The 13,711-nt window shown below is 41.4% G+C and overlaps 1 protein-coding gene across 1 annotated transcript; it reads right to left on the bottom strand.

Annotated features, from left to right (window-relative positions):
* Positions 1–825: 825 nt before the first annotated feature.
* On the bottom strand, positions 826–8,071 carry AKIP1 (A-kinase interacting protein 1; the record flags this gene model as incomplete). The annotated part of the gene is made up of 6 exons (XM_083358477.1): positions 8,037–8,071; positions 5,624–5,818; positions 3,454–3,531; positions 2,257–2,370; positions 1,778–1,906; positions 826–972 (listed from the first exon to the last, which is right to left on the bottom strand). Exons 2-6 carry the CDS (start codon positions 5,756–5,758, stop codon positions 826–828), a joined length of 603 nt encoding a protein of 200 aa, XP_083214603.1. The 5' UTR covers positions 5,759–5,818; positions 8,037–8,071.
* Positions 8,072–13,711: the final 5,640 nt, after the last annotated feature.

A 13,711-nucleotide genomic window follows, 5' to 3' on the forward strand; every position in this document is an offset into this window, starting at 1 on the left:
ATCTATAGGAGCCAACGTTGTCAGTAGCAGCTGCAGAAAAGAAAGAGCTGACAACAAAGCCATTTCATCCACAGATGGATCTCCACCAATTCTGTACAACCACAGTGCTATATTTGAAACCATGGAAGAGTCTCGTCAAAGGCATCTTTCGATGAAGAAAGTCTTGTGCCATGGAATTACTAGCTCATCATGGGGAGGTTAATTATGTATAGAATTGCTACCCCCCCCCCTTTTTCAGGAGTTCAAGATGTCACTAAACAATAGCACTGTTCACAAGATTCTCTTAGCTATTTCGTAAGTTCTCGTTGCCATACTACTGAACTCCTGAACAGCACCAGGGTAAAGTAATTTTGAAGAAACTGTTTTTTTAAGTTGGAGACTAGTCATGCCACAAAAAAAAGAATAAAAGGGAATCAGATCCATTATGCTCCTAGCCAAAAGGCTTTGTACTAAACATTAGATGCTGATGAGTATAATGGATTTAGTCATTTCCCTTTACCCAGAATGTACTGTTTGTTCTAACTACAAAGAAGCAAAATAAAATTACTTTTCCCTACTCTAGTCCAAAAGTGCCGGAATTTTAGGCGAACAAAACACAGTGCAGAATCAAGTGTTCATAAGAATGCAATAATCATTCTCACAATTTATTAGGTAAAAAGAATCACATAGTGCAAAAGTAAAAAAATACATTCATGATTCAAACTGCAGCAAATGTTAATCAAGTTCAAGCTATAACAGTTAAAAAGTAAAGCAGAGCAGAATATTCAACAAAAGGATAAATATCTTAGGTATGAAAAGATGACACTTTAGACACTGAAATTGATTTTAATTGTCATCATTAGGAGGTAAATGAAAAACCAGATGTACACTTTCCCCTGGCTGAACATTTACTAGGTGTGCTTCTTTGATTGTGTCATCATATGAAGATGTGTTGATTATGTATGAGCCAGGTGACACTTCAATGAGGATTTCCTGCAATGAACAACAACCAAGATAACCCTTCAATTTTAAAACACAAGAACAAACTTCTGTATCAGGAGGATATTATTCCTAACAAAGAAATGAATTAAGTTTAGTAGCATTGTGTGAAAAAGAATTTATTGATCAATCTATCTGAGCTGAAATATATTTTGTAACAGTTCATCAGAGATTAAGGCAGTAATTTTCCTAGCACTGTTGAGCTTTCAGTCCCAAAGCTAGTATGTTATATCCCAATCCGCTGTGTCACTGGGGTACCCATAAAGATTACATGTTTTTTTCAATAAATCTTTCAATCTGTATGTTTTATAGCATGATATTCAATACCTTGCAAGTAGACCTTTGTTCAAGCAACACAAGATTTGCTCCGTCTCTGCTCTTGATTTTGAAAATTTGTCTCAATGTGTGTGTTTTGTGTGTGTGCAAATGAAAACTAATGTACCTGCAACTTTATCAACAAATATAAACTGGTAATGAACTATTCAGAAAGTGCAAAATTCACTAGCCTTAACAATCTAGCTCTCAGTGATTCTAGTCACTGGGATGAGTGGGTGCTTCATCACTGGAGGTTTTCAAAAAAAGATTGGACAATCGCTTGTCTGGAATGCTATAAGGACTCCTGCCTTGGGCAGAGGGTTGACCTCCAGGGTTCCTTCTATAGTCCTATAATTCTATGACTCTAGTCCACATGCCTAAGTGCAAGGAACATTAGGAAATATGATTCAGCAATATCCAGATGGCCACAGATTCCCCAGCCCTATCACACAATCTAATGCAACTTGATACTTGCTTCTGATACAGATGGCTGAGCTGGAACTAAAGCAGTTGGTTCGGTTTTGTGACATTCAGGCTTTTCCACTACTGGAATATTTTGCTTTTCCACTACTGGAATATTTTGCTTTTCCACTGTTGGAGCATTTTTCTTTTCCTAGAGAGAACACATTATAGGTTTTCAAGTCTGGAAGTGACTACGTTCAGGCTATATAATCAGCCATCATCTTGCCCAAATCATAAACAACACTTTGCAGGAGTAAATGCCAGAAGGTATCAAGGACAGCCATCAAGAACTTTACAAAAACAATGCACACAACAATATCTCCCCGACCTCCTTCATAATTTCTAGAAAGAAAAAATGTGGCATCATATGATGGAAGGCCCAATGGCTCATTCACCCAATTCTAGTTTTTAAAATCCTGGCTAAAGAGAATGCATGGAAGGTTTCATTGCCCTTGAAAACAAAATTGTGCCTTTAAGGAAAGCAACATTCAGGACACTTACCTCATCTTCAAATGCTCTTAGCAAGTTTTTAGATGCTTCCCTGCTGTGATAGCGAAAAATATGTTCAATTTCATTCTCCTCAAACTGAAATGGTGGTACTGAACAGTAGTAATTCTGGAGGAAAGTTGTTGATGAAAAAGGGATTACTAAACCCACTTTGTGTACATGAAACAATTTAAAGTACAAAGCAACCCTCCTCATTCACCCCTCCCTTTAAATCCATGTTGTTGTTTTAATGCTCAAAGCCAGACTTGTCCTATTGGGACCTGATGAGCAACAGTCTCCTTGCAAAATGCTCTGCTTCCACATTCTGCCTTCAGAAGAGCAGATGAAAAAGAAGCTTGTTTATTTATTTACCAAACTTATATGCTGCCCATCTTGCCAAAGTGACTCTAAGCTGAAAGCTACATTCATCCTGTAACAAGATGCTTGCATTCTACTCTTTGGAACTGGATTGTTCTTCCTGAAATGGGAACAATGATCCACTGTCTCTGGACTGCATATATATTAACACTGAATACACATATATGTAGTTCAAAATGCTGGAATAATGGAACTGGTAGGAAATGCAACTAAAACCAGCTACTGTACATTGATGGCCTTAAAAATAAAGAGCCTGAAACTGTATGTATTTGCTCAACTTTTCTGATGGCGAAGTGAATAGGATAACCAAAATTAAAGACGAGTTCTTGGCTCTTGTGTTTAACATGAAATAATATATGATGTAAAATAAAATATATTTATATCCTGCACTTTCTTCCAAGCAATGGATTTTCTAGTACAACTAGTAGAAGTGTACACAAATGAAACAAAAGTTTGGCATCAAGAAAAAAGGGATTGTGTTATTCCACAAGTGATAGTTTTAACATAATATTCTGATTAAGTAATTGTACATGTTACTGGGTTGCTCATACTAGATTCTCAAAGGGATCAGTCAAATCATCAGTCTTTTCAGCATATAGTAATTCAGAGATCTGCTCTGAAGGGTTGAAGAATGTTTGGGACAAGATGGAAAATGCTGCAGAAGCTAGAGGTGAAATAAGTAAAAACAACTTTTGCCTTCCCTATTTCAAGGGCCTCTCCTGGGTCTCAGCCTTTCACCAAGAAAAGGCCCAGCCTAAATGTAGCCCACAGAAAGATCATAGAAGAACCCCTTTATGTCAGAATTGCATTTTGCCTCTTTATAGAACTGATTACCTCACACACTGCAGAGATACAAGCCAAGTGTTCAGCAACTGCAGCAAAAGCAGCTTCAAGAGAAACAGCAGCGTCTCCCTGTTGTTAAAAACAAAATATTACTATAAAAAGTACATGCAGAGGCACATGATGAAAAGAAAAAGTAACATATCATGATATAGAACAGGGGTGTCAAACTCAATTTCACTGAGGGCCACATCAGCATTGCGGTTGCCCTTGGGGGGCAGCAGGGCAGGACTAAAGCAGGACTTCCCTCAGACCCTCCCTCTCCTTCCTTCCTTCCTTCCTTCCTTCCTTCCTTCCTTCCTTCCTTCCTTCCTTCCTTCCTTCCTTCCAACAGAGTGGTGGGAAAATATTTGAGATGAGGGAGGGAGAAAAACAGGCAAGAAACACAGCTGGGGAAGTGTCATCCTTTGTGAGGAATGAAGAAATGCCCAATCACCTAGACGTGGCCAGCACATGGCCCTCGCCTACTTCACATATCCGGCTTGGTGGGCTCTGGGGGAGGGGATGCCATGAGCAGCATGAAAGTCGACATTACCTGCACAATCCTGCCCAGCCCCCAGCCTGCCCAGTTTTAGCAGGCAGCGGGGCGGTCTCCTGACAGTGCTGAGAGGCTGAGCCAGGCAGCACAAATCCAAACAGAAGTGCGATGCCGCCCAGCCCCCAGCCTGCCCAGTTTGGGCAGGCAGTGGGGCACTCGTCTCACAGCACCAAGAGGCTGAGCTGGGTGGCACAAATCTGAAGAGAAGCAGAATGCTGCCCAGCCCCTAGCCTGCCCAATGTAGGCAGGGCCATGTGCTGGCCACTTCCAGGGGATGGTGCATTTCTTCATTCCTACCAAAGGGTGATACCTCCCCATCGTGCTCCCAGGGGGCAGTGCCAACGTGGTAGGGGCCAGTCCCTCACTGTTTCCAGATGGCCTTGTGGAGTTAAGACTGAATGTATTTCAGCATAGATGACCACCACAAAATTGTACATTGGCTCCTGGCCAGCTGGGGCCAGGGCCAAGGCTGCAGGGGCTGTTCCCTCACTGTTTCCAGGATGGCTTCGCGGGACACATGAAACCACTTTGCGGGCTGAATCCGGGCCCCGGGCCATGTGTTTGACATGTCTGATATAGAAACAGCCTTCCAAAATATGAGACCAATTACATATGGCATTATACCTGGCACATCTTTAATATACAGTCTCCTTTGAAATGCTACTCCATGTTGCAGCTTGTCGCTTTATCAGGCTTACATACAGATAATTGATATGCTAAGCATATGTCTGTTTTATTCAAGTTTTCTGCCTCCTCTAAACCCCATCCTTAGCTACATGGCCAGAATGATGTGATTATTTACTGAGAAGAGGGACTGCATGGAAAGTAGCAGATAGCACAAAATTCAGAGAGTCCATGAGAATGTCTCCTGTATGGACGAATCTCTGAGATATTTAGAATAGCAACAAGACTTAGAAAGAAAATAGCCCAAATCCTTTTGCAATGAATCTAACGGTAGTCTTGAATGGTATTCCTACTGATAATCTTTAATTTAATGAGTACATCTGGGAGTCAGGAACAGTCTGTAGTTTGATGCATCAGGCATCTATCAGTTCCACATATGGCTGAAATCAATTCTTATGGTGTCCCCCAAACCTAGTTAAAAAATGAAAAGGTATCCTATGCACCCACAGTATACCCCTAACTCTTGAGGCAAATGTAAAAATTCACACAAAATATTTTAAATCAGAAACAGTATTCATTTCTATCATTGAAATGTTTTAGGTGCTTCTCATGACACTTTTTAAACCAAAACAAACTACTAACATTGCTCACTCTGAGGCATACCATTTTCTTTCTTTATATAAGAAAAGATCCAATTTGGTCTGGTGGTTAAGGCACCAGACTAGAAACCAGGAGACTGTGAGTTCTAGTCCTGCTTTAGGCATTCAAACCAGCTGGGTGATTTTGAGTTAGTTACTTTCTCCAAGCCCAACTCAACCTCACAGAACTGCTGCTGTGGGGAAATTAGGAGGAGGATGGACTATTAGATATGCTTGCTGCTTTGAGTTGTTTATAAAAATAATAAAGGTGGGATGTCAAACAAGCAAACGTAAACCATGCCTGCAGGGCAAAGAACTGGAATCCTGGCACAAGGCTTATTGGTTAAAACTAACCAACTCTTACCCGAAAGGTCCTACTTTGATGATGAGAAGGCAGGTACCAGTACAATTTCCGTTTTTTTGCTCGCTCCAGAACTTGCTGAGAAAGTGTTGCTGTACGCTGCATGCGATGGTTCACATTTAGTGCCTGGAATGCCATTCCTTGAATTTAAGCCTTAAAAAGCCAGCAAAGTTGCTCAGTCAGTCAAGAACAGCAGTGCTGGAGAAAAGACGAGGAGACAAGGGAGAACTGCATTGCCTAGCTAGCCAACTCTTTGACTCCGTCTCTCCCTCCACCAGTTTTCCAGTACAAATGTTATTTAACCTCACTTGCAAGGATAGATTTCCCACTCTTTCCTTTCCCATCTTCAAACTCTCTGCTCAAGCCAGCCTTCTCTCAATACAAGTACTTCCCTTTACAAAAGATCACAAAGCTTATCAAGGGAAGGAGAAAAGCTCACTTTTCTTATACTTCAGACACACAAAATTCACTATGATTCTAAAAAAGTTGGTGCAAAAATGACCTGGTTTGGCACTTGTCGAGGCCTGCTGGTTTACACAACTTTTCTTCACCATTCCTGTTTGCTCACCTTTTTTCCCCCCTGCATAGGAAGGGAGAACCACACCAGCAAGAAATAAAAGTTGAATCTGCCACTTGGCCTCTCCCCACTGCTAAGCAAATCAGCCAAAGGGACAAGGAGGAAGAGAGCTATTAATCATAGCCAGTTTAAGGCTACTGTGTACTTTTGCTACTTGATATAAACCAGCTGTGATTCAAAGACACAGCCCCATGGGAGTCCATTTTCAATTAACCACAGTTTAATACTATTTCTGATCTCTAAACTGAGCCCTAGTTAATTAGGTGTAATTAATACTCTATCCAGACAGGATCAGAACACCAGGCTGCTGTTTCTATTGTCTATGTCCTTTTTTGATGATGAAAATATAATACAGTTTGCATTTTATCACTGCATCATGTATGATGCATTACTGCCAGCCAACAGTGGTTGGTAAATTGTGATTTATACTTTAGTACTGCATAAGTCAACCATGATTTATTCAGTAAGCCACAGCTGAAATAACCTATGGCTTAGTTGGTACATCTGAATCAGGCCTAAAAAGGGACAGAGTTAACTGTTAATCAAATTTGAAATACACTCTAGTTTAAACATTTGCTTTAGGTTTTGACCCGAAGTACATTTTGCTTGGAAGCATCCCCATTAAAATCAGAAGAATACTTTTTTCAGATATGTAACATGTTACACTTTTTTTTTCACATTATATCTTCTGGAGGAGATTCTTTTGCTACCAGTTTTGACCTTTGGAATACTATTATGTGTTACCAACGCAATACACTGCTAGAATTGAAAGAGTTACAGAGCATCTCTGTTATGAGTACAGCTGAATTTATCAAAAGAAACACTGAAACTGTCTCCTTATTTCAGACATCCAAGACTTGCACCTGTTATTTTGAAAAGTGACTAAGTCCTACAAATATAGGACAGGGTAGGAGCTCATAAGGGACGCGGTGGCTCAGTGGGTTAGGATGCTGAGCTTGTCGATCAGAAGGTCGGCAGTTTGGCGGGTCGAATCCTGAGTGCCGCTTAACAGAGTGCCTGTTACTCGTCCCAGCTTCTGCCAACCTAGCAGTTCGAAAGCACGTAAAAATGCAAGTAGAAAAATAGGGACCACTACGGTGGGAAGGTAACAGCGTTCCGTGCGCCTTTGGCATCTAGTCATGCCGGCCACATGACCACGGAGACATCCTCGGACAAGCGCTGGCTCTTCGGCTTTGAAACAGAGATGAGCACCGGCCCCTAGAGTTGGAAACGACTAGCAAGCATGTGTGGGAGAACCTTTACCTTTACCTTTAGGCAGTGCTTTTTTTGTAAAAGAAAAAGGTGCCGGAACTCACACATGTCATACAACCTGCCTTGCCTACCCTACAAGGTTCCATCCAAAAAAGGTGCCGGAACTCTGTTCTGAGCGTTCTATGACATAAAAAGCCCTGCCTTTAGGAGCTCATATGTTTAGACAGTTACATGCAGTTGTTATAATGCAACTTTTGGAACTTTACAAGAATGCTGATTAACTAGAAAAAGAATGCAGCTAGTTCTTACCATTATAAAAAACTGACAATATGTAAACCTATCCTAAGAGTCAACCTCTCTGGGAAACCCAGCATACAACATGTTACAATGTAAGATAGGGAAAGACAATTATGGGTAACAAATCAAATTAATGGGCAAACTTCTCCTAAAGGAGGAACTGCTTTCTTCATTGCAGAGGGTCCAGATAAGCAATTTCCCACCCCCAAAGTAATTACTGTTGGTTAATTGCAATCTACTCAAAGGACACTAAGGTGGATTAGCCCTTATTAAACCACCTTCGCTCAAAAGGCACACATTCGCCATCTGCTGGCAGCCTGAAGAACTTACCGCCTATGGGCTCCACTGAGTCAGCACCGCAAAGCAAAGGAACGGATACGAGGGACAGAACGCTTTATCTCCTCCACAAAGCCCCTTTTCACAGGAAATGCTCGCTTGGCCATTCAAATGCCCGCTATGGAATAAGAACTATATGACGTCACCAGGGAAACGGCTAATTTTTCTCAAAAATTCTGAGGAAACCCATTGCTTCTCATAGCCTGGCCCAGGGAGGGGCGGTCACTTCGTGGAACAGCCATTCGTTGCGTCACGGCCCGCTTTCTTCCTTTCGGAAGCCGGGCTGCTCTAAACCAGGGGTCTTCAAACTTGGCCCTTTTATGACTTGTGGACTTCAACTCCCAGAATTCCTCAGCCAGCTTTGCTGGCTGAGGAATTCTGGGAGTTGAAGTCCACAAGTCATAAAAGGGCCAAGTTTGAAGACCCCTGCTCTAAACTGTGTCGGGGAGCAATTCTCCTTTCTTTGAATTCAGGGGATTGGCCCGCGTGATTGACATGGCAAGAGAAGGCGAGGATCCTCCAGTGCTACTGTTTTACGTCCGAGGGGCTTCGGGCTGGAATGCAGAGACGGGACTTACCTATTGTGTATGGTCGAAGATACTTAGGAAGCCACGTTGTCTAGGGCTGATTTCTTGAATTGGTTTGGCCAGGCCGAGCGAAGTAATGGCCCAGCCGGACAACGCGGGTGCACTTTGCAATTCTCTGGTTAGAGACTAATACGAGATCCTCGCATTTACAGTGCACCTTCTGCTATTCTGTGCATATTTAGGCGGAAGTCATGCATCTTTGCTCGTTCACTTCGTAGCGAGCACGTACGTGTTCCTGCGGCTTGGTTGCCATCCTCCGAAAGGCAGGGAGGGAGCGGAGAAACGTTCCTCCAGGAACAAACAGAAAAAGCCTTAGGGTTTCATTCGAGGAAGCCCGAAGAAAAGTAGGACAATAATTAGAAGCCTTTTTCCTATCGGTTCCTGAGATAACGTTAGGGTCAAAAATTAGCTACCGCAGATCTGGATGTGCTTTCGAAAGAGCAAATGCCCCGGAGGGAATTCGTTTTAAAATTGGACCGCGAATCTCAACACTAAGCACATCTAAGCAAGTATATTGTAAAATGGGTGCTTAACAGAATTGCTGGCTGCCCACTTTAATTATTAAATGGTTTAATATGTGAGGGAGCCGGGCTGCAAAATCCGCTCGACCAGTAGGTGGCAGAAAGATACAAAAAAAATCTTTTCCTGCCACTTGGTCGTCTGGATTTATTTTTTTTAACGGGGTTACCGTACTGTAAAGTGGCTCTAAAAATGTCATCGGCAAATGGTGACATTTAGCACAGTATAGTAATTTGCTGGTAGATTTAGCAATGTGGGAGCTCAGTTATTGTAATTTCTGTTAAATCACCCTTTCTACTAAGGCTGTCTGCACAAACAAATCATCATCTACAAACTGCAATTCTTCGGTTCACACAATTTGTTCTGCCAGAAACAAAATGCGTTTGAGCTTAGCCTGATGAAGTTATATTATTTGCATTAACCTCTCCAGTTTTTTTTTTAAAAGTTGGCTTTGGGATGAGAGCTAATTTAAAATCCATTTCCCCGTGGACTCTGGCTCAGTTCACATATCATCGTTCTTGGCTTTTAGCCTAGTGCAGGGGTGTCAAACTCTATTTCATTGAGGGCCGCATCAGCATTGCGGTTGCCCTCAGGGGGCTGGGTGGGTATGGCCAGGGTGGGTGTGGCCTACTGGGTGGGCGTGGCTAGAGTGTGTATGGCCTACTGTGTGGGCGTGGCCAGCTCTACATCATTCGCATCAAGGGTGCCTATGGGGGCCTGGGCAGGAGTGGGACAGATCTGAGGGTCTCTGGCAGAAGGAGGGTCTCTGGGCCAGGGCTAAGGCAGTGGGGGCCGTTCCCTCACTGTTTCCAGGATGGCTTCGCGGGCCGCGTGAAACCACTTCGCGGGCCGGATCTGGCCCCCGGGCCTTGTGTTTGACATGTCTGGCCTAGTGTGTCGTAGCCAGTTGTTATTTATTTAGTAAAATAAGAGGCATGAGAAAGCCAGTGTGGTGTAAGAGTTAAGATGTTGGACTGGAACTGGGGACTTTTGATTCACCCATAGTTACATAGAAGTTCACTGTGTGACTTTGGGCAAGTCACTCCTTGTCTCTGCCCAGTCTACCTCACAGGGTGGTGTTGGAGGAAAAATGGAATAGGTAGGGTTAATGTATTTCCCTGGAACAAAAAGGTGGGATACAAATCTAACAAACCAAAGCTTAGGTCAGGCATGTTCAACCTTGGCAACTTTAAGACCTGTGAACTTCAACTCCCAAAATTCCTCAGCCAACCATGCTGGCTGAGGAATTCTGGGAGTTGAAGTTCACAATGTTGCCAAAGTTGGAAACTCTTGATTTAGGATGATGTTTCAAGCAAATATGTTATTCTCCCTTTTACTATCTGTTCAGCTTTTGTGTTGAGGTTTTCTTGGCCAAAAGCCAAAAGATTACGTATTTGCATCTGGGTAGAGAGGAAAGAAATAGTTGAAAATAATTAAGCAACATTTCTGGCAAAAAGAAAATTGGCCAGGATCACTTTTGAATATGACATTGTCATCCCTATTCTGAAAAGGTGGTGGTAGCCCTCCGCTTATGCTCTTTTCCTTACTGATTCTGGATCTTTTAGAATTTTTTTAAAATTTATTTACATCCCACCTTTATTATTTTTATAAATAACTCAAGACAGTGAACATATTTCTTTTCTGTAGATGAGCCAGGTGTCAAGTGTAGACTTCCCTTTGGGTTTTAGGACCTAAGAATTGAGCTATACTTGAAGCTGAAAGGCTATGCTAACATAAAGCATTTAAGGGAATGGAAGATCCGTTTGTTAACTGTTCCGGTGTTTATACTATAAGGATTTTAAAGATTTGTTTAGATACAACCAGGGTCAAACCCAGTTAATCTCTTTGCTTAATCCCAAATTGACACCACCACCCCTCACCTGAGACAAAGTCCCCCTATATGCCCAGCTAAACCAAAGGAAAAAAGCCTCCTCACCAACTCACAGCATAGCTTGAGGGCAGCCCTAACAAGGGAGCTGCAACTTAGAGAAACCCCAACATTCCATCTTCTTTCCAGTTGATGACCTCAGCATTCCATCTCCTTAACAACTATAGTTTTGCTGTCCTCCTGAAAGGCCCATTATGCCTAACTGTAGAACTTACTTCAGGTGCACTATCAATGACCGAGCTGCTCACTTCCCCAAACTGACCAGCAAATCAGATCCCTAGGATTTCCCACCTTGTAGCTCTTCTATAATAATCTTTGCTTTCCCTTTATTTTTTCTGTCTTGTAAAATAGGCACCAAAGGATCCTTGCAATAAATATGGTTCTTTTCTGTGTTATGCTCCTTCTTCAAACTCGATCCGTGGCAAAACTGAGCTCCAGAAAGAGTTTACTCTTGGTTCATCGCCACTTTGTTTTAATTTTCTGCATATTGCCAATAAACACCTCAACCTTTGCCTTACTAACAATTTTTTCACTAATTGTTTGAAGTCATAATGTGGTTTATTTGGTTTAGCATAATGCATATAATCAACCAATTGTGGTTTGTAAAGCATGTTTACAAGACAGTACAATGTGTGAATGTAGTTTTAACATAGAAGCATTTCAAAACAATGTTGGTTCATTAGAAAAATTACTGTGTGTAAATATATTGAGAGTAGAGTAGCAAACTATAAGGCAAGGAAACTTTAATCATTTAGAAAGTTGTTTAAACTTGAATCACATCTGTAACTTCTATCCCTGCTCTCAAGGGGTATTAATGCATGTCAGAATTTTTTTAAAAAATGTTAACGCACCATGTTTGGTAACCAGGGATGGCCTACTTATTTATTTTTAGCTCTGGATTGGAACTTCAACTTTGCTTACGCATATACTGCTATAATGGCATATTTGAATATTTTTGAACAATATTATATTTAGCTGAAGATTATTCAGGAACTATTGAACAATATTCAAAGCTATATAGGTAGTCCTTAACTTATAACCATTCATTTAGTGACCATTCAAAGGTAAAACAGCACTGAAAAAGTGAACATTTTTCACATTTAACTGTTGCAGCATCCCTGTGGTCAAATGATGAAAATTTGGGCGCTTGAAAATGGGCATGTATTTATGACGATCGCAGTGTCCCAGGGTCACGTGATCAGCTTTTGTGACCTTCTGACAGGCAAAGTCAATGGGGAAGCCAGATTCATTTAACAACTGTGTTACTAAGTTAAAAAAACTGTGGGTGATTCACTTAACAACTGTAGCAAGAAAGGTCATAAAATGGGACAAAACTCAACTATTTTGCTTAGCAACAGATATTTTGGGTTCAAATTGTAGTCATAAGTTGAGGACTATCTATGCCTGGTAACTCTGTTACTATGCCCGGTAATCTATGCCTGGTAACTTTAAATAGTTTTACTTAGCAAGCTAACAGCATCTTTGGACTGATAATAACATTTCTGCCTCACCTTGCAAAGACTTGCATCCATATGCAAGAATCCACATTATGAACATTTAAGTTGGCATCTTTGTCTGCCATTGCTTGTTTAACAGACATCCTTACAGCCTCTGCTCTCAAAGCTGTTATTTGAGTATACAAAGCTGTTTGTTGGATTGACATGACATTATTTTGCCACCCAAAACAATTATTCTCTTTAAAGCAGATACAGGTGATCAGACCCCTTAGCAATTAAGAAGCAGAATCAGGCTTCTACATAGAGAGTGCCACAGGAGGCACAGAAATACTGCTTCAAAGAAAATGTCTCAAGTTAAAAACACATCTAAACCTACCATATAGAGTATTAACTAAGTAAAAGGGGAGAGGAAGAACAACTTATCCTATCTTCAACTGGCACATCCGACAGAATGAAAAGGTAAGTGAAGGCTTATCTAAACAAATCACATAATTAGTCAAATTGTCTGCTTTTGCATATGAGACCCAGGGCCTATCACCACCACAGAATTAAAATACTCTGTCCTCATGTCTAATTCCCCTCCTGTCTTTGTTGCCTCTTTCCCCAATCACTGCAGGTCACTTAACTTCCTTTAAAGGACACAAAGCCTAGCATATTTATATCTCTTGAGATTGGCCTTGGATTATGGGAAAATACTGCTTTAACACTGGTATAGCTAAGGATGATTTAAGGCAGTCTCACTCAGAGATGAGATAAAGACAAAAATCATGTTAAAAGGGCATAATTGTGCTATGAACTGAACTGAAGAAACTTCCTGGATGAGAAGCAAAACATTTTCAAGAAAGTCCAGTTGCCTTTTGGAAAAGCACCTTTGGGACAACCATGAGCTGAATGATTTGAGAATCTCCATAATTGAGCTACGGTTAGGTGTAAGCAGATCGTGCTAAAACAAGCAAACCACACAGTGGTTTTAGCATGATACATATACTTAGCAATTATTCATTGCTTCTGTTCTAGGTGCATAGGCTCCCTACATGATGCAGAATTTTCAGTTGTTGAGTTTCTAATCACAAAGTCTAAACCTGGAAGAACAAGGTCCCATTTTAGATGATTCTCAGGACATAGAGAGTGGGGAGAGCAAATGGATGCATCAAACATCAGGATCATGGGGGGGAAAAAGGTAACAGGTGAAGCAAAAAAGATTTTAAGCCTGCTCAA

Source organism: Vipera ursinii, assembly GCF_947247035.1.
Source record: "Vipera ursinii genome assembly, chromosome: 1".
In the NCBI taxonomy this organism is placed as follows: Eukaryota; Metazoa; Chordata; class Lepidosauria; order Squamata; family Viperidae; genus Vipera; species Vipera ursinii.